The 18230-nt window shown below is 39.6% G+C and overlaps 1 protein-coding gene across 13 annotated transcripts in view; it reads left to right on the plus strand.

The window, feature by feature from the left end:
- LOC144500532 (phosphatidylcholine:ceramide cholinephosphotransferase 1-like) overlaps positions 1-16637 on the plus strand; it is a 189251-nt gene extending 172614 nt beyond the window's left edge. For all 13 annotated transcript variants that reach the window (XM_078223600.1, XM_078223594.1, XM_078223593.1 and 10 more), the window contains 3 exons: positions 8585-8738; positions 12538-12704; positions 14995-16637. In XM_078223600.1, coding sequence (XP_078079726.1) covers positions 8585-8738; positions 12538-12704; positions 14995-15180 — 507 coding nt within the window. In that variant the 3' untranslated portion in view covers positions 15181-16637. The remainder of the gene's footprint in view (positions 1-8584; positions 8739-12537; positions 12705-14994) is intronic.
- Positions 16638-18230: the final 1593 nt, after the last annotated feature.

The following is an 18230-nucleotide window of genomic DNA, read 5'->3' on the forward strand; positions in this document are numbered from 1 at the left end:
ATAGAGTGAAACACCTGTTGACAGATTAGGTGTGTCAGGTGAATCAGGTTCACAGACAAGGTTGTTGGTCTACAGTTTACTGTATTCGGTCTTGTTTACGAATTACCTGTTGCCTTTTATAAAATCCCCCGAGCCTGCAGGTTACTGGGGATTTCAAGGTTTGTTCCAATGAGTTGTTTAATTAGTTAAACAACTGTCAATTATTTTTTAACCCTGAGTATTCTGAAGATGTAATCTGTTTTTCATAATTATTTTGCTTATTTCAGTATTTTTAAACACTGACTCGGGGGGGAAAAATGTTATGCAACTAAATGCTTTGAACAATTTTGTGCAAACTGTTTAACATAGGAAGATGAGAACAGGAGCAGGCCATTGAAGCCCTCGGATCAGTTCGACTTTCCGTTAGCTTGTGACTGATATGTACCTCAACTACGTTCACCCACATTTTCTCTCTATCCCTTGTCATTCTTAGCTAGCAAAGATCTTATTGATCCCAGCCCTAAGAAATTTCAATTAATTCAGCATTCAGTGTTTTGAGAGAATTCCAGCTTTCTTCCATGCTTTATCTGAACAAATGCTTCTGAAATTCACTTCCTTGTATTCCTTTGAGATATTTCTGCTTTGTGGTGAAGACCAAATTCCATGTAGAGCATTTAATTTAACATTTAGTAGTTACATGTTGAATCTTTTTTGAGTTTATATTTATTATATGTATCTGTATATAGTTTTGCTACTTGAAGTTGAATAGGAATTGTGCATGTTCTCTCTGGTTGTGTAATTGTGCTCAACTGGCTATTTCATTCAGCGGCAGCTGCCTTGTGTCAGAGGTATATGTTGGTCATCAGTTGTATTTTTCGAATTAAACAATGCCGGAAAAACTCAATAGGACGGCATGGTGGCACAGTGGTTAGCACTGCTGCCTCACAGCACCAGGGATTAATTCTGGCCTTGAGTGACTGTGGAGTTTGCACATTCTCCCTGTTTCTGCATGGGATTCCTTCAGGTGCTCCAGTTTCCTCCCACAGTCAAAAGAGATGCAGTTTAGATGGATTTGCCACGCTAAATTGCCCCTTTGTCCAAAGATGTGTAGGTTAAATAGATTAGCCATGGTAAATGTGTGGGATTACGGGGCTAGGATGAGGGAGAGAGCCTGATTAAGATATTCTGTCAGAGAGTCTGTGCAGACTTGATGGGCCGAATGGCCTACTTCTGTACAGTAGCTATTCTATTCTATTCTATTCAAGAAACATTTCCAGTCCTCTTTGAAACTTAAGCTAGGAGCGTGGTACATTTTGTGCTGTTGAAAATGTGTGGGCAATCAGGTAGAACAGAAAGTAATGTCAGGGATAGGTTAGAGGGGAGAGTTGATTAACTGACAAAGATGTCATGGAACATTAGGCAACGGGAGTGATAATGGACTTAAAGAAACAAAGGTGTGAATAACAATAAAGGTCAGTGCTATCTCAACCTGCTGTGCAACCTTCAACAATTTGTGTATACTGCAGATCTCAACTTCTGTATCTACTGTAGAATTTAATCCTTTATATTGCCTCTCCTCATTCCTCTAATCAAACTGTATCACTTCACAGTTATGTGAATTAAATTTCACCTGCCACTTGTCTTCCTCGCCCCCCCACTCCCCACGTTCCACCAACCAATTTATCTGATTTATTGTCACGTACTGGGATACAGTGAAAAGTATTGTTTATTGTATGTAAAACACACCGTTCTATCTTCCTCCGTTAACAAAGTTTCATAATAACTGCCAAATTTGATGACCTGCACAGCCAAATCTAGGTAAATAATATAGATCAAGAAAAGGCGTGGCCATGGTTGAGAGAATCCTGGCAAACCCTAAAAAACAATTTCCTTCAATCCGGAAAACAACTATCCACCACTACAATTTCCTGTCAGTCAGCCAACTTTGTATGCCGGCAGCCACTGTCTCATTTATTCCATGAACTTCAGCATTGCCGACAAACCCATTACATGACACACATGCCTTTGCAAGCCTGTTATACAAATCACCTGCATTAGCCTCATCGACCATTTCTGCTATCTCTTCAAAAGTTTAATCATGTTAGTTAAACATGATTTAACCTTAAACTTTTGTTGGCATCCCTTAATTAATCCGCATATTTCCAAGTGACAGATGATATTGCCTGGGAATATTTTAAAAGCATTCCCACCACTAAGGTTAAATTGATTGTAAATAGCTGAAACACCAGCGCTAATCCGTATGGAAACCTCACTAGCAACAGCCTAGCAACCTGAAAATGACTCATTCATTCCTGCTTTGTTTCCTGTCCTTTAACCAATCTTCTATCCATGTTGTTATCCCAATCAGTGTGAACCCGTTGCTTGAGCAGTAACCTTTTTAGTGGCACCTTGTCAAATGCCATCTGAAAGTCTAAATTTACGATATCTTTTGGCTACCCTGCCAGTTATATCTTCGAAACATTCATAGATTTGTCAAATGTGATTTCTCTTTCACAAAACTATTTGGGCTGTGTCTAGCCATATGATCCTCACCATGCCCCAATTACCATCACCTTAATGGATTCCAACATTTCCCTGACAATTGATATCAGGCTAACTGTCCTCTAGTTCCCGATTTTCTCTCCCTTCGTCCTTGAATAGGGTGTTGTTTGCTGCCTTCCCATCCACTGGGACCGTTCTGGATTCTCAATTTTTGGAAGATCGCCACCAGTGATGCCTCCACTACCTTCATTAATTAGAATCATAGGATGTAGGCCCTGAGGTCCTGGGAATTTGTTGGTTTTGAGTTGATTTAATTTCTCCAATGCTTTTTTCCTATTAATATTGATCGCTTGAAGTTTCACTGTGTCACTAGCTTCTTGGTCCATCACTTTGTGTTTGTCGTCTTTTGTGAGCAACGACAGAAAATATTTGTTGGCACGCCTGCCATTTCCTGATTTTCCCATTATAATTTCACATGTCTTGATCTCAAAGGGACCCAGGTTTACTTTTGCTTCTCTCTTCAGATTCTTGAATAGGGTTGATGTTGCGGTAATGAAGTACATTTGCCACTTGAATTGCTCTGTTGCTGTGCATTTGTTTGTGTCTTGGTGTCTGAGCTGAGCTTTAGACAGGGTCAAAGATAAGTTTTGAAATTTTCTTGAGCCTGTTTAGTCACGTAAGAGGTAAATAGAGATTCCACCTAATGTGCTGAGTTTGAATGTTTTAATTCTTGAGTGGAGGGGAAGAAGCAAATTCAATTCATAAAAGTAAAAGAGGATTCTTCCTTAAAGGTGTCACTAATTGTTTTGAAATATTAATTCCTTTTGGAGCCCGAAAGATTAAAAAATAAACAAAAAAAATTGGAGCATAACAGTACATGAATTATCCATAAATTATAATTTGAGGGATTGGTTAAAGTTTTATTTGTAGGTTCTCATCAGTTATTTCTACATTTGCTCTTTTCAGGACATTGATGCAGAATATTTCTTGTGGTAAAATAACATGGTAGATTGAGATGCTTTGAATCAGTCGAAGCGAAACACGCTGGCCAAGCAAAGGGTACATTGCACCATGTCCCCTGTCATGTACGTGCCTGTCTATGCGCTTCTAGTTTAACTGTCTAGTGAATATTGTGCTTAAAGGCATTCTGCTTGAGTTTGACTTGCAGCTGTAGTTTACAGTCAGTGGCTGCAATCCATATTACTTTCTATCCAGTTTTATTATTGCTACAACAGGTTAAATTTGTTCACTTTATTTTTTACATTTGGCTTTGCAGTAGAGGGAATTAATTAACTTGGTGACAATTTAACCTCATTAACCAGGAAATACTACTTTATAGAACCATAGAACCATAGAAAATTACAGCTCAGAAACAGGCCTTTTGGCCCTTCTTGTCTGTGCCGAACCATTTTATGCCTAGTCCCACTGACCTGCACTTGGACCATATCCCTCCACACCCCTCTCATCCATGAACCCGTCCAAGTTTTTCTTAAATGTTAAAAGTGATCCTGCATTTACCACTTTATCCGGCAGCTCATTCCACACTCCCACCACTCTCTGCGTGAAGAAGCCCCCCCTAATATTCCCTTTAAACTTTTCTCCTTTCACCCTTAACCCATGCCCTCTGGTTTTTTTCTCCCCTTGCCTCAGCGGAAAAAGCCTGCTTGCATTCACTCTATCTATACCCATCAAAATCTTATACACCTCTATCAAACCTCCCCTCAATCTTCTACGCTCCAGGGAATAAAGTCCCAACCTATTCAATCTCTCTCTGTAACTCAGCTTCTCAAGTCCTGGCAACATCCTTGTGAACCTTCTCTGCACTCTTTCAATCTTATTTACATCCTTCCTGTAACTAGGTGACCAAAACTGTACACAATACTCCAAATTCGGCCTCACCAATGCCTTATATAACCTTACCATAACACTCCAACTTTTATACTCGATACTCCGATTTATAGAGGCCAATGTACCAAAGGCACTCTTTACGACCCTATCCACCTGTGACGTCACTTTTAGGGAATTCTGTACCTGTATTCCCAGATCCCTCTGTTCAACGGCACTCTTCAGAGTCCTACCATTTACTCTGTACGTTCTTCTTTGGTTTGTCCTTCCAATGTGCAATATCTCACACTTGTCTGCGTTAAATATCTGATCCATTTATCGACACACTATCTTGGGAGAGGCACACCCATGTTAACCAGATGAGGATGTAGTAACATTTTTTTTCTATTATGCATTTGCTTTGGTTTGCTCTTTCCATTTGTGGACGCAATGGGCTATGGAGGGCAACATTACAGAGGGTGGGGGGTGGGGAAAGAGAACTTGGGCTCAGTATGAACTTGGTTTAATGTCAGTTGAATTTTTGTATCTTGAAGAAGGTAGTGTTAACAGTGCAGCACTCCCTCAGCACTGACCTGAAGTATCAGCCTAGAATATGTGATCAAGGAATCCTGAGCCAAGCTAAATCCATTCATAATAGATCACAGGGTAAATGTGCACTTTGAGTTTTCAAAAATGTTTTCATTTACGTAAAAACAAAATACAGCTCTGAGCACAGGTGCCACTGGCCATCGCTGAGAGCGCAAGGCCAGCGATGCTCCCTGTAGCAGATAAAATCCTGAACCACAAAGATGTGTCCAGATTTAGCATCAGTTTGGGGTGGGGTGTTCTGCCTTTCTTGTGAAATAAACCAATTGCAAAATGCTGGTGATGCCCATTTTTATGAAGTTGTTCTTTTTTTTTTAATGCAAACACTAAGGAATGCCATCATTTCTAATATTGGAAAGACATCCCTGAGCATTGTGCAAAACAGTGAATGAAATGTACACCAAGGGAAATATTAAGTAGAATGGAGTGGAGAAATGGGGCTAAGAGAGCCATCGGAAAGAGTCTGTACCGGGTTTTTGAATGCAGGAAGGATGATGATGACAAGGATTTCCAGAAGTGGGCATCGAGTAACTGAAAGAGCAGCCGCCAGTTGTGGAGTGAAGAGAATAAGGAATAATAGGTAGACTATTAGCCAAGGAGCAACTCTTGAGTGTAACTAGGGCCGAAGGAAGTCACTGAGCTGAGTCAAGGTCATGGAGGCACTTCAAAGTTAATGTCAAAGTTTTGAAATTGATTTGTAGGTTCCGAATGAAGTGTGATGATGTGAACTAGCACAGTAAGTGCAAAACTTCCAATGGGTGATATTGACGTTAGCAGTGACGTGGAGTTCATAATGGCACTTTTGCCTCTGAGTCAGAAGGTTATTGATTACATTTCCAATCTAGAGATAAGCGCATAATGCAGGCTGAAACCTCAAGTGCTTTTGAATGTGGCATTATTGGGAGGTGCTGTTTTATGGATGAGATGTGATGAGGTGGATAGAAGTTCGAATATCAGTAATTGCAGAAGAGCTATAATTTTACTAACGCGTATCCCTCGGTCAACACCACCAGAACAGATTGATCATTTATCTTGTTGTCTGAGATTGTATGTGCAAATTGGTTGCCAATTTCTTTTCTAGAGGCCAACAGTGATTACGTTTCCAAAGTATTTTAGGAGCTGTGAAGCGCTTTGAAACATCTCGATTAGGTGAAAGTCATTTCATAAATGCAAGTTTATCATTCTTCAATATTTAGGTAGAAGTAGGGAGGCCAGCTGGAAAGCATTAAAGAAATCGGGCTTTCTAATAAGTGTGCAGTTTTAGAGCCTTGGTGACCATGGGGGAGATTTGAGGCTGATATGGGAAATGTTTTAATAGTGGAAAAGGTGGTCTTGATAAAGAAGCTGGTAAAGGCTAAGCAGGTCAGCTCAAAATTGAGTAATATGGCTAGGTTCTGCACCGCTAGGCTTGATCTGCGGTGTTAAAAGCACTGGAGTGTAAGAACCACTTGCAATTCAAAATAATGGCTTCACCTTTATCTACATTAAGCTCAAGACTTGATGTTGCTCAGCAACCAGTCTTGGAATCGAGGAGTGATGCAGCAAGGTAAAGTTGTGTGTCATCAGCATACATGCAGAACTTGATTAAACTTTTTCAGAGTGGATCGGGTCTGGAATGTACTGCCTGAAAGTGTAGTGGAGGCAGGTTCAATCGGGGCATTAGATGATTACTTGAATGTAAACAATGTACAGGAGTACAGTGAAAAGGCAAGGGATTGGCACCAAGTCATGATTGTTTGGAGAGCTGTCGCAGACATGATGGTCCAAATGGCGGCCACCTGCACTGTAACAATTCTGTGATTATATCGACTTGAGTGTTTGGAAATTGAACGTCCTGAATGACATCAGCTTAGCTAGTGAGTCTGCTCAAAAGCCTGACCGACAGAATAGCCACATCATTTTAGTCCAGCACAAATATGTATTGGAAAGGTTATATGATCACCATTGTCAATTGAATCCTAGAATGTGATTAAATGAAATTGCATATATCTCCTGCAAGAATGAGCATGCTAATCATGACAACATGAGATGGAGTCATGCTGAAGCCCTAGATTTTCTTTCAGTTTGTATTTTGAATGGCTGGCAAGGCTGCCCTTATTGCCAACCTCCTGTTGGCCTGAGAAGGAATTGTTGGCCTCCTTGAGTTTGTTTTCACAATTATTCAGCTTGTTGGGCAATTCGAGAGGGCATAAAGAGTTACTCTCCAATCAGATCAGGTTTCCTTCCCTGGAGAGCATCCGGCAGCATCCATGGTCATTTTTCTTGTTCTGAAATTAAGTTTGATCCAATTCTGACTGTTTTGTGGTCAATTTCCTTTTCTGAGCTATTGTTGTATTAGGAAATAAAAGTATTTATTGTTTTTATAGTTTACAAATTGCACAATTTGTGGAAGTCGGTTTTGGCTGTGGGATTTAAACTTGATCTTTTGAGATGTTTCTTAAAGCGCAAAACTGCATAATTCCCTTATTCCAGCAGCATGCAAATAGGGAATACCGTGAGGACCACTTCTTTCACATTCTGCTCTACAGAGTGAAATGGATCAAAATTTAAGATCTAGAGAATGGCTTTAATCTGAAGTGATCAAGGATGTTCCAGAGGTATGATCAGGCTCATCAGTTAACTTCTCTTCCAGTTGAGGTGAATTGCTGCCTCCCCCTTTCAAAAATAACAAACTTATCTCTCTGAATGACAGCATAACTTCACTTGGGAGTGGAAATATAAATTTTAGGGCAAACCAGGATTATTGTTTTGCAGTAAATTGTCATTGTTCCAAGGGCATATCTTGCATTATATGAATATCTGTCCTCTGCTGAATATTTATTAAATATAGGCTGAACACAGTTGGAAATTTCCTCCTTCAAAAAATGTGTTTCAGAAATCAAACCTATTTTTGGTGATGTAACGTTAATTGCATTGTTTTCCTGAACATTTCATCCCTGGCATTTCTTTCATTTTCGCCAATTTTTGTAATTTAAGTTTCTTGGTCCCAGTAGTATTGTCAGTAGTCAAAATCAGAGTCGCACAAATAGTTTAAATACTTTAGATGTTCTGGAACCTGAAACATCCAAAGAACACGTGAAAGCTGTTAGAAAATACATTATAAATCCAACGCCAGCATCTCCACATCAGAAAATACATTAGCCATTGTCTTTTTAACCAGTCCTGCGTTGCTGTCGGCAAGTCAAACAAAATCCAGCAAAACTCGCGTCACCATGTTCTGTTGAGGCTAGCAACTGAAAAGAGGTTGTGACAAAGCACAGGGCAAGGAAACTGCTTTTTGAGGTGGTTTCTGTGGTTTACTGCAGCGCATCTGGTCACGCGCTGAGCCGACCTGTTTACGAGGATAAACAAAGTGGAGAACCTATTACTGGGGAAGGAACCAGCCAGAGTGGTGTCATGTTAGCAGCTGCTAACCTCTACATAATCATAAACAACTCCTGGACCATTAAGGGTTTATCTTCCCAGGGAGTGCCCCTTTTAAAACACACCAACTGTGGCTTTCATTGGAGCAAAGTTGCTGTGCAGAGCACAGTGAAACATAGTTTGTTGTGGTTCAAGGCAGTCTTTTGCAAGAACCATGTTACTTCACATTTTCCATGTTTAACATTTGATTAGTCCTAGTAATTTTATTTCAGTTTGATTTAAGACATTGTTTTTCTTTCTCATTTTGCAGCTGTTTGGAGATGTGGAAGCACAGTTTAGGAGAATTATGAAGATGATAGCTGGAGGTGGGCTGTCAATCACAGGAGCGCACACCATGTGTGGAGACTACCTGTACAGTGGCCATACTGTTATGCTAACACTCACCTACTTATTTATCAAAGAGTGTAAGTTTCCACCTTTTAAAAAATTTATGTTGACTTTTTTCATTTTTTGAATTTTGAGCATATTTGTACTTGGTGTAGTTCACTGGTCATTCATGCCCAGCTAAGGGGCAGCAGAGTAATAGCTTTGAGGTACTGAAGGGTCAAAGAACTGTAGATTCAAGCGGTTCTGACTTGTGTTTGCTTGTTTCTATCAGATTTGGATCCTACATGTGCTGTAATAAGGGAGCTTGTATACCCTGCATACAGTGATAGTAGGGAGCATTTCTTGATATTGCAGTTCAGATTTAGTGCAAACTTTCTCTAAATATGTGTAACACAAGTCTCTGTGGAATGCAAATAGATTTAAGCTGATATTGATTTAACTACTCACTATTTTTGCACATTGAACGTGTTAGATGCATCCCATTATGGAGCAGGCTATTCACACATTTCAAAAGAGATTGCAGGCATACTAATGCTACAAGATCTATAATGAACCTCCAATTCTAATTGGGGGAGCGGGAGGGTGGCTCCTATTACACCCAATGTTCTATTTACAGCGGTTTGTCCTTGTGGTCTTATTGAAGTTTCTAATTTTGTGTTAGATATGCTGAATTTGAAGGTTGTCTAATAGTGTAGATTCAGTGTCAGTGGGTTCTATATTCAGGCCACACCATTTAAATTCATGCAGGTTGCTCAAGAGGTTTATAATCAGAGTGCAGTTTGAGGAATCTTATCATTTTGTCTAATGTTCCGCCTTGTGGATTTTTGACATTCCTGACATTTCTAATGTTTTATTCTTGTCTTAGCATATTTGTGTTGTGCACTTATATAAGCAAGCATGCTGCATTATTTTATTTTATGGAGAAGTTTATGGCTCCTTTTCAAACATTTCCATCAACGGTCGTTTCCCAGTGCCAAAAATAATTTAATGACACCATAGATTTAAAAAAAAAAGTGAAGTCTTTTGTTTTCATTGAAATGGTATTTTAGTAATGGCATGGACAGATTGTTTGCAAAAATATCTCAACTATGACCCCTGCCCTCTGTAAAAATGGTTCATTCAGAGGAGGTGGTATCAAGAGTGTTTACAGTAGTCTCTGCGATGTTAGCAGAAGAAACAACCAGAGCTTCCAGTCTTTTTAAACGGTGGCCATTCTTGGATGGAGCGTGTGTGGATGTTGGGCTTGGAGGACAAAGTTTGATTTGGCCAACCTGTTAGGCTATTCAACTATGGTCAAGATTATTCAACATTTGCTGCCTAGGAATCCATAGGGAGTGTGATCTCAGACCAACTCTGCCTCATTCTGCGCACTATTTTCACCCCAACCCCCTCATTATTCCTCTTAATTGTTGTGACATTCTTGCTGTGTCCTTGTGCCGCCTTTTCTCTCGCTGTTAACCAAACTTTATCTCCTCACTCTCTTGCGCCTCTCCTATTCTTCTGTCTTTGTTGCATTCATTACTCTCCTTGAACCAGTTATCTTATCTCTCTGAACTGCATTGTTGTCCAGGTGCTTGTGGTCACAAACATGGAGAAAAGGACAAGGTTCTGAAGGTGATCGGAGAGGAGGGGTTTGTTAGTTTACAATTAATTTTTGACTTTCAATGTTTTTGGACATTTTGCTGGTAATTCTTCAAATGGGGAAAACCAGACTAACACACACTTTCACTTCTCACGACCTTTCTAATTAATCAAATCTCAAAGCACAGTTAAATCTCTTGAACCACAGTTAAGTACTATGTGAAGTACACTGACTGTGTAGAAGAGTGCAGTCATCATTCTGCAACTGCAAAATGTCACAAACAATGCAATTAAAGAGTAGTTGGTCTGTGTTTTGGTATTGATTTTAAAAAGTATGTTGGCATCATGGGATTTTTGATGTCCACCTGAGCTGCCTGTTAACAGCAGGGCAGCACCTCCAACAATGTGGTAATCACTGTACTACAAGCCTAGATTGAGTTCAAATCCTCATTTAGTGTATAAGCGGGAATGAGTGTAACACTCTAAACTGAGCCAAGCTTGATACAAATGATGAACAGACAATGAAGAATGGTGAAGCCTTGGAATATCTGAGATGGGACTCTGAAACTTGGAATCCCTATAGTGCAGAAGGAGGCCATTCGGTCTATCGAGTCTGCACAGACTCCCCAAAGGAGCATCTTCAGCCCATCGCGCCTGCACCAACGACAATCCCACGCAGGCCCTATCCCCGTAACCCCAGATATTTACCCTGCTAATCCTCCTGACAATGGCCATGCTAAATTGACCAATCAACCTAACCTGCACATCATTGGACTGAGAGCCAGCGCACCCGGAAGAAACTCCCACAGACATGGGGAGAACGTGCAGACTCCACACAGTCACCCAGGGCCACAATTGAAGCCAGATCCCTGGTGCTCTGAAGCACTGAAGCAGCAGTGCAAACCACTGTGCCACCATAACACCCACCTGCCTGCGCTTTTACCATAATTCCATGCATTTATCATGGCTAATTCACCTAACCCCCACACATTTGGATACTAAGGGACAATTTAGCATGGCCGATCGACCTGAGCTGCACATCTTTGGTCTGTGGGAAGAAACCAGAGCGCCCGGAGGAAATCCATGTGGATAAGAGAATATGCAAACTCCCCAGAGCCACCCAAGGCCAGAATTGAACTCTGGTCTCTGGTGCTGTGAGGCGGCAGTACTTGCCACTGTGCCACCCTCTGCTGCATAGGCAAACTGTCAAAGGAGTTCTCTTCCCCAGAGAGTAGTGAAGGCTGGGTCATTGAATAGATTCAAGACTGAGTTAAGTAGCTTTTTGATTGACAAGGGAACATTGATGGTTAAGAGGTCAGGCAGAAAAGTGGAGTTAAGGCCACAAACAGATCAGCCACCATCATGTCGAATGGCAGAGCAGGTTCCAGGGGCCGAATGGCCCACTCCTACTCTTATGATATTAGTTGTGGTGTATAGAAACCAGGTTGAACTGATCAATTACAGATCCACTTTGGGAGTGAGTGTGAGAAAAATCCTCTAGAATTGAGTTCATAATGGAAAAATAGATTTTGGAAAGTGAGAAGGGAAGAATGAATATATTTGGAATAAATATTGGAAATTAACCATTAGAAGTAAGAAAACGCTATTACTGACATAGTCTTGGAAAGAGATGCGGAGTTGCTTCCATCTTAAACTTCTAAAGTCATAGGCGGTTAAGATAAATCCTATATCTCAAAATATCTGTTCGTTCCTGCATTATTATGATGTACAAAATTGTCAGTCATGTAATGGATAGGTTCAGTAAATTTGTAATACAACAGGCAAAATGCAGCTGTATTTGGTGTGAAACACTGATCATGTTGCAAATTAACACTCTAAATGCCCAAATTTTATGCATATATGTATATATATCGATCACTTTAATTGCTCATTAAATTTTCTCCTATTCTGTGCTTGGATGGAAAATTTCCATTGGTATCTGGCCTCTTGAGCATCCCTGATTTTAATGGCTTCACCATTTGGTGACAGCACCTTTTGGCTGCCTTGCGTTCTGGAATTTCCTCCCTAAATCTTTCTCTGTCTTTACCATGCTTTTCTCCTTGAGACACCTTGAAACCTATTTCTTGGATCAAACCTTTGGTTATTTGCCCTGGACATCTCCCTACGTGTGTGTGTGTGTGTGGGGGGGGGGGGGGGGGGGGGGGGCTGTGCCATATTTTGTTTTAATTCCCCGATGAAGTGCCTTATTATGTTAAAGGCACTATACAAATACAAATTATGTGTCAGACCACCAGCATTATTGTAAATGTTAAGTTTTGATTTTATTTCTTTCAGATTCTCCAAAGCGATGGTGGTGGTATCACTGGTCTTGCTGGATTCTCAGTATTGTTGGGGTTTTTTGCATTCTTCTCGCACATGACCACTACACTGTGGATGTAGTGGTGGCATATTATATCACTACACGTCTTTTTTGGTGGTACCATACCATGGCCAACCAACAGGTAAGTTACTGCTGTGGAATCAATATATTGATCACATAGTCTATTCTTGGAATGTTTAAATAAAAGCTTAGCATCGTATGTATATTAAAAACGTCCACTTTGAAATGCCAATCTGTGTGGGTCAATCAAGGCTGATTCAGGCTCTATCCCAGCTCTGGCTAATTTGGATTATGCTGATCCCGAAGAGAATCCACGGGATGTTGTGCTTTGTTTCTACTGTCAGATGTAAGCTGAATGGACCAGAAATTGAAACGGTCCTGTTTTTAACCTTGTAGTGTAAATGCTGTACATCTGATAAGAGATGTCCTACATTTCAGCCAAGAATCTTTCAACTTTAAAAAAAAAATCTATTACCCACATATAATATGCATGATCAGTCACCTCCGCTCCCTCAGTGGGAAATTCTGAATTTTAATGTGTGCTGACTCTTCCACATGCTGCTACCACTGCACACACGGAGGGGAAATGGGAGAGAGAGAGCCAGAGAGAAGAGAGTTTGACCTGGAGGGATGTGGATAGCAGTGGAGAGTCCAGAATAGAGCGGCATCCAGTCCAGGAGCAGGTGAGCCTGCTCTCCCTGTAGTCTACCATATCATTTAGTGCAGCAATTCACAGTTAAGGGACCATTTGCCTTTCAACCTCCCTTATCAATAACCTAAACTTTTTAATACATTGCATTATTGTGTGCATTAAGATGACTCTGGTGGAAATTTAAAATAGGCAGCCACTCAAGGTTTGCCAGAATTTAAAGAACTTGTTTGGAGCAAAATGAGAATGTGCCGGATTGTTCTTTTAGTGGAAAACAATAATTACTCATTCTAACAGGTGTACGTTTGAGGATTATCTATCATCCATTTCGTCTTTTTCCTTATGAACATTTTGTGCTGAACTTGCAAATATAAATGCCAGACCAAATATTTTTAATTACGTTGAGGTTCATCAGATTTTTTTGTACACCTAAGGAAATATTGTAAATTTCAGTTTGCTCTTTCCTTTGTCTCCCGTTTTTTTGAGGAAAATACCTCGTTAGCTGGGTTGAAATGCCGCTCCCTCTATTTATACAAAATTGTTACTGCATCTCATCAACTGTGCAAAATGGCCTGGCTGTGATTGAGAATGCAGCCCACTGGGGACCAGGAGATATTTGGAAGACGAGAACATTGAGCTTTTCCATGAGGATTTGAATGTCAGTTTGAGAGAATTTAGTTGCAAGGGTAGGTTAAAGAAGCTAGGATTATTCCCCTTGGAGCAAAGGAGATAGAAAGGGAGATCTGATAGATGTGTACACAAATATGACAAGTTTAGTTAAGGTAGACAAAGCAAAGTCTTTCCATTAGCTTAGGATACCAGGACTAGGAGTCACAGATTTAAGATTTTGTGCAAGAGAGGTGGGGAGGATGTGAAGAACTCTTTACACTGTTTGTGGGAATGGCCTGGAACTCGTTGCTTCCCACAGTGTTCGAGTGATTTCAAAAGTAAATTGGATGGGAAAACTCTTGCAGAGCCACAGGGTCAGAATCCGGAAATGAAACAGACTGGATTACTCTAGGGACAGGTGGCATGGTGGTCCATGACCAACTCAATGGTTCTAATAGCTGTCTCCTGTGTCATACTAACTCTGTCTAAGGCTATGACTCCAACATCAGTTCTCCTTCAATTTCTATAAAAGCACCTGAACCTATTTGAATAATTTTCAAAAAATATTGTGGAATTTCTAATCTCTTCCATAATGTCCCCCCCCCCCCCCCCCCCCTGCTTTCCTCCACCCCCTCACAGCCCAAACCTTAGACAATGGAAATTGACATAATCGAGAGTCCCAAAAACCTAGACCTTGTATGTACATGTGTTCCACTTTTTAGATGTAGGAACGAAAAGTAGTGTAAAGAGTAAACATGATCTGATTTTGGTGACGAAGGAGATAAAGTGAAAGTACCAAAAACATCGAGGGCTGAAGGGCCTGTACTGCGCTGTTATGTTCTAAAACAAAATGTAATTCTGATGTCCACTGCTGAGATTTTCTCTCAACAACTGTTCTGGCCGATGAGCAGGAAGGTAGTTAACTGGGTGTAAAATATTGGCAGTACCGGTATATTGTTGAGATAGTGTACTTGATATAAAAGTTTCCTGCAGGTAAGAAAATTGTAAACCACTTGCCCAAGATAAGACAATTTTTTTTGGCTTGCTGCATTCTCTTATGTGTAACTCCTGAATTATACTAATTTGTTTACTTATTGTAAATTTTTTCCCATATTACGATCTAACTGACATATTTATATCCCTTTCTTTTCAGGTATTAAAGGAACCCTCCAAGACTAATTTTCTATCCCAAGTGTGGTGGTATAAATTCTTTTGGTTTTTGGAAAGCAACGTTCAAGGCATTGTACCTCGTACATATCATTTGCCACTTACCTGGTCATCCATATCACAGTTCCTTGGGAGAAAAGTTAAATACAGCAGATTAGTAACGGACACATAACACCAGATAATCTGAGGGACTGTGCAAAAGTGCTGAAAATTCCTCTTGAGCTGATGCCATAGTGAACTTTCTGCTAACTCATGCCCTGCAACATTCACTTTTACTGAAGTGTTCCAATTAACTGGTCAGCACTGTGATCTTTCCAAAGGACTATGTAGAACAAAAAAGATTGACATGCACTGTATAATCTTTAGTTAATTGTCTTTTTGTCTTTGGTATATGCCATAAACACACAATCACGTTCAATTGTATTTGATATTAACTGCATCAGTGGCAATTGTGTCCTGTCTGCTAGTGTTTACTTTAGCATATGTCTGCAAAGATGTCTGGGATAAATTGTATTTTTTTTTCAATCAGAAATTCATCTTTAATAATCCTTGCCCCAAAGACTGGGCTTAAAAGCCATTTTCTTAAATGTTTAAATATTAAAGATGGTTGATGAATAAGGATTGGGTTCTGTTTGCAAACAAACTCTGTGCATTTTGGAACCAAATATGGCGAAAGAAACTTTAAGTGCAAAAATGTTTTTTATAGCAATCATTCTTGTTATTTATGTTAAATGAATGTGGCAGTGCAAAAAAAAATCTATACAGTTTTTCAACTATTTAAAAGTGAGGTCTGCATATAATGGTGGACTCCGAGACTTTCATTATAGCAAGAATGAAATCAGCACTGGGTGGGAATTTTGACAGATATTGTTTGTTTTCTAGTGCCTTTTCTTGTCCTGATTGTATGGTCAGTAGGTGGTCTCAGATATAGTATATGAAAACTCAAAAGCCTATATGTATATTACCTTGAGTATTGAGTTAATAATTAACTGTTGCAGAATTGCAAAATGTAAGCTCAACACTGAGCATTCAGTTTTGTAGTTAACGTTTGCGCACACTTTGTCTTGAATACTTTGAGATATTGGGTGCAAAATAAAAGAAAACGGTAATATTCAATTCACTAACTATGGGCATGTCCTGTTAGATATATTACTGTACAGGTAAATTATTTTATTATATAAATGGGAAATACAGCGCAGCAAATTTAACTGTTGTATTTCAACTTCCTTTTTACAGATTTTGCATTTTTCTTAAATATCAAGTCATAACATGAAGGCAAAAAAAACCGAATTTATGTGCAGAGGTTAATGTACTAGCAAAGTGTCCATGCTCCTCTGACCCATTAGTTGGTAAATCAGCTACAGAGATACTCTATTTCTATAAATTTTATTATATTTGTGCAAATAATGCATGTAGTCTCACCCAAATCAAAAGTCGTGAAAATGAAGTCTCTATTTGCCAATGTGAGAAATAGTTTTTTATTGCAAATTATATGATCTCCATTCTGTATTTTATGTGAAAGAGTTTTTTTCTGTAGTTTTGTGTATACACAAGGTGATATTTGTATTGTAAAACAATTATGGTGAAGGATGGAAAATAAAAAGCTTTAAATGTAAGCATTTTCTTTTCCTTTTGCGTAAGTGTTGTTAATGTACCTTCAGAATTGTTTCAAAATGTGCTTCTGGATTCTTTTTTAAATTGAGAACCTCTCGATGAATTCACTCTGTCCTGCAATTGGTCCGTTAATTTTCCTGACCGGGCCTTTCTTTCACATGAGCTTCGATGGGAAAAGAAAGGGAGGGGAGTGAAGAGATCTGACTCTGAACACGTGTATGATTGTCTGCTTTATCATTGCCAACTCATTTTGGCAATTATAAACTGTTGTTTATGTGTATTTTTTGCTTAATGAGAAGGATTTTCAAGGTGCCACACTGTGGGTTACTTAAACATATAATTGCCACATTATTTACAATGTTTTGCCAGATTGAAGTCCAACATGGAAACGAGATTAATACCTGCAAATGCCTCTGATGTTGCAGCACGTCATGTGACTAATCACATCGCAATGCATTATTTTATAATGCGCAACATCCCTCCCGCTTTACTTCAGTAGTACAGCAACAAACCCACTATAAACATTTACATTACTGAGCATTATTATCTACATATATACAATTAATACAAGAGTCTTTTTGGTAAACGTTGATTTTGTTTTGGGAAGATCTGACGTTCTGGGTCCTGATCTTTAACATCCTTGGTAGCCTGTTCCTCAAGAATATCAGGTACTTTAGCTTGTAAAGTTGCTTCATTGTCACCTTCCAGAGAGATTGATTGTTCTACTGGAATAGAAGCTGAACTTGGTTCTATAGTAATCCTTGGTTTGGGAATTTCACAACCTTTCTGATCAGGCCTGCCTTAGCTAGGATAAAGGCAAAATACTGCAGATGCTGGAATCTGAAACAAAAACAGAAAATGCTGGAAAATCTCTGTGGGCTTGTTCTGTTGAAAGGTCAGCTAGACTCTGAGTGTTGGCTCTGTTCTCCCCACAGATGCTGTCAGACCTGCTGAGATTTTCCAGCATTTTCTGTTTCTGTCTTAGCTAGAATGGTTATGGGTACCCACTTCACACTAAAGCTTTTTTTGTTTAAAGCTCCTCTGTTTTTTTGCTTGCTTACTGAGAGTAAACTTGTGCCTATTGTCGCTCTGCTATTGCAGTATTGTCAGATGGTGTGAGTTGATCGAATTTAGTTCTCTGTTTCCTTCTCAGGAACAACATTGCCAGTAAATTTTGAGTGGTGGCATTAGCCGTGTTCCGATCAGATGAGGTTGTTATTTACTCTCCTGGATAGTGAACTTTTGTCTTTTGACACCTTGATGGCATGTTTCAGTGTCTATACTAGTTTCTCCGCCAATCTGTTAGTGGATGGAAGATATGAGGTAATCCTTATGTGTTGCATACCATTGTTCTCTAGGTAATCCACAAATTCCTGGGATGTGAATTGCATCCATTATTATTAATGAGTTATTCGGGTTGTCCGGAGCTTTTCGTCGTGGTGGATTTGATCATCCTGACTTCAGCCTGTTTTGAATACCTGTTCACTACGCCAAGAAACATGTAGCATCCAATGGGTCCCGTGAAGTCAAAATGTGTCCTCTGCCAAGGTTGTTTTGGATAGTAAGAAGTCCAACAGGTTTATTTGGTAGCACAAGCTTTCAGAGCAT

The sequence above is a fragment of the Mustelus asterias genome, chromosome 11 (genome assembly GCF_964213995.1).
Source record: "Mustelus asterias chromosome 11, sMusAst1.hap1.1, whole genome shotgun sequence".
NCBI lineage: Eukaryota > Metazoa > Chordata > Chondrichthyes > Carcharhiniformes > Triakidae > Mustelus > Mustelus asterias.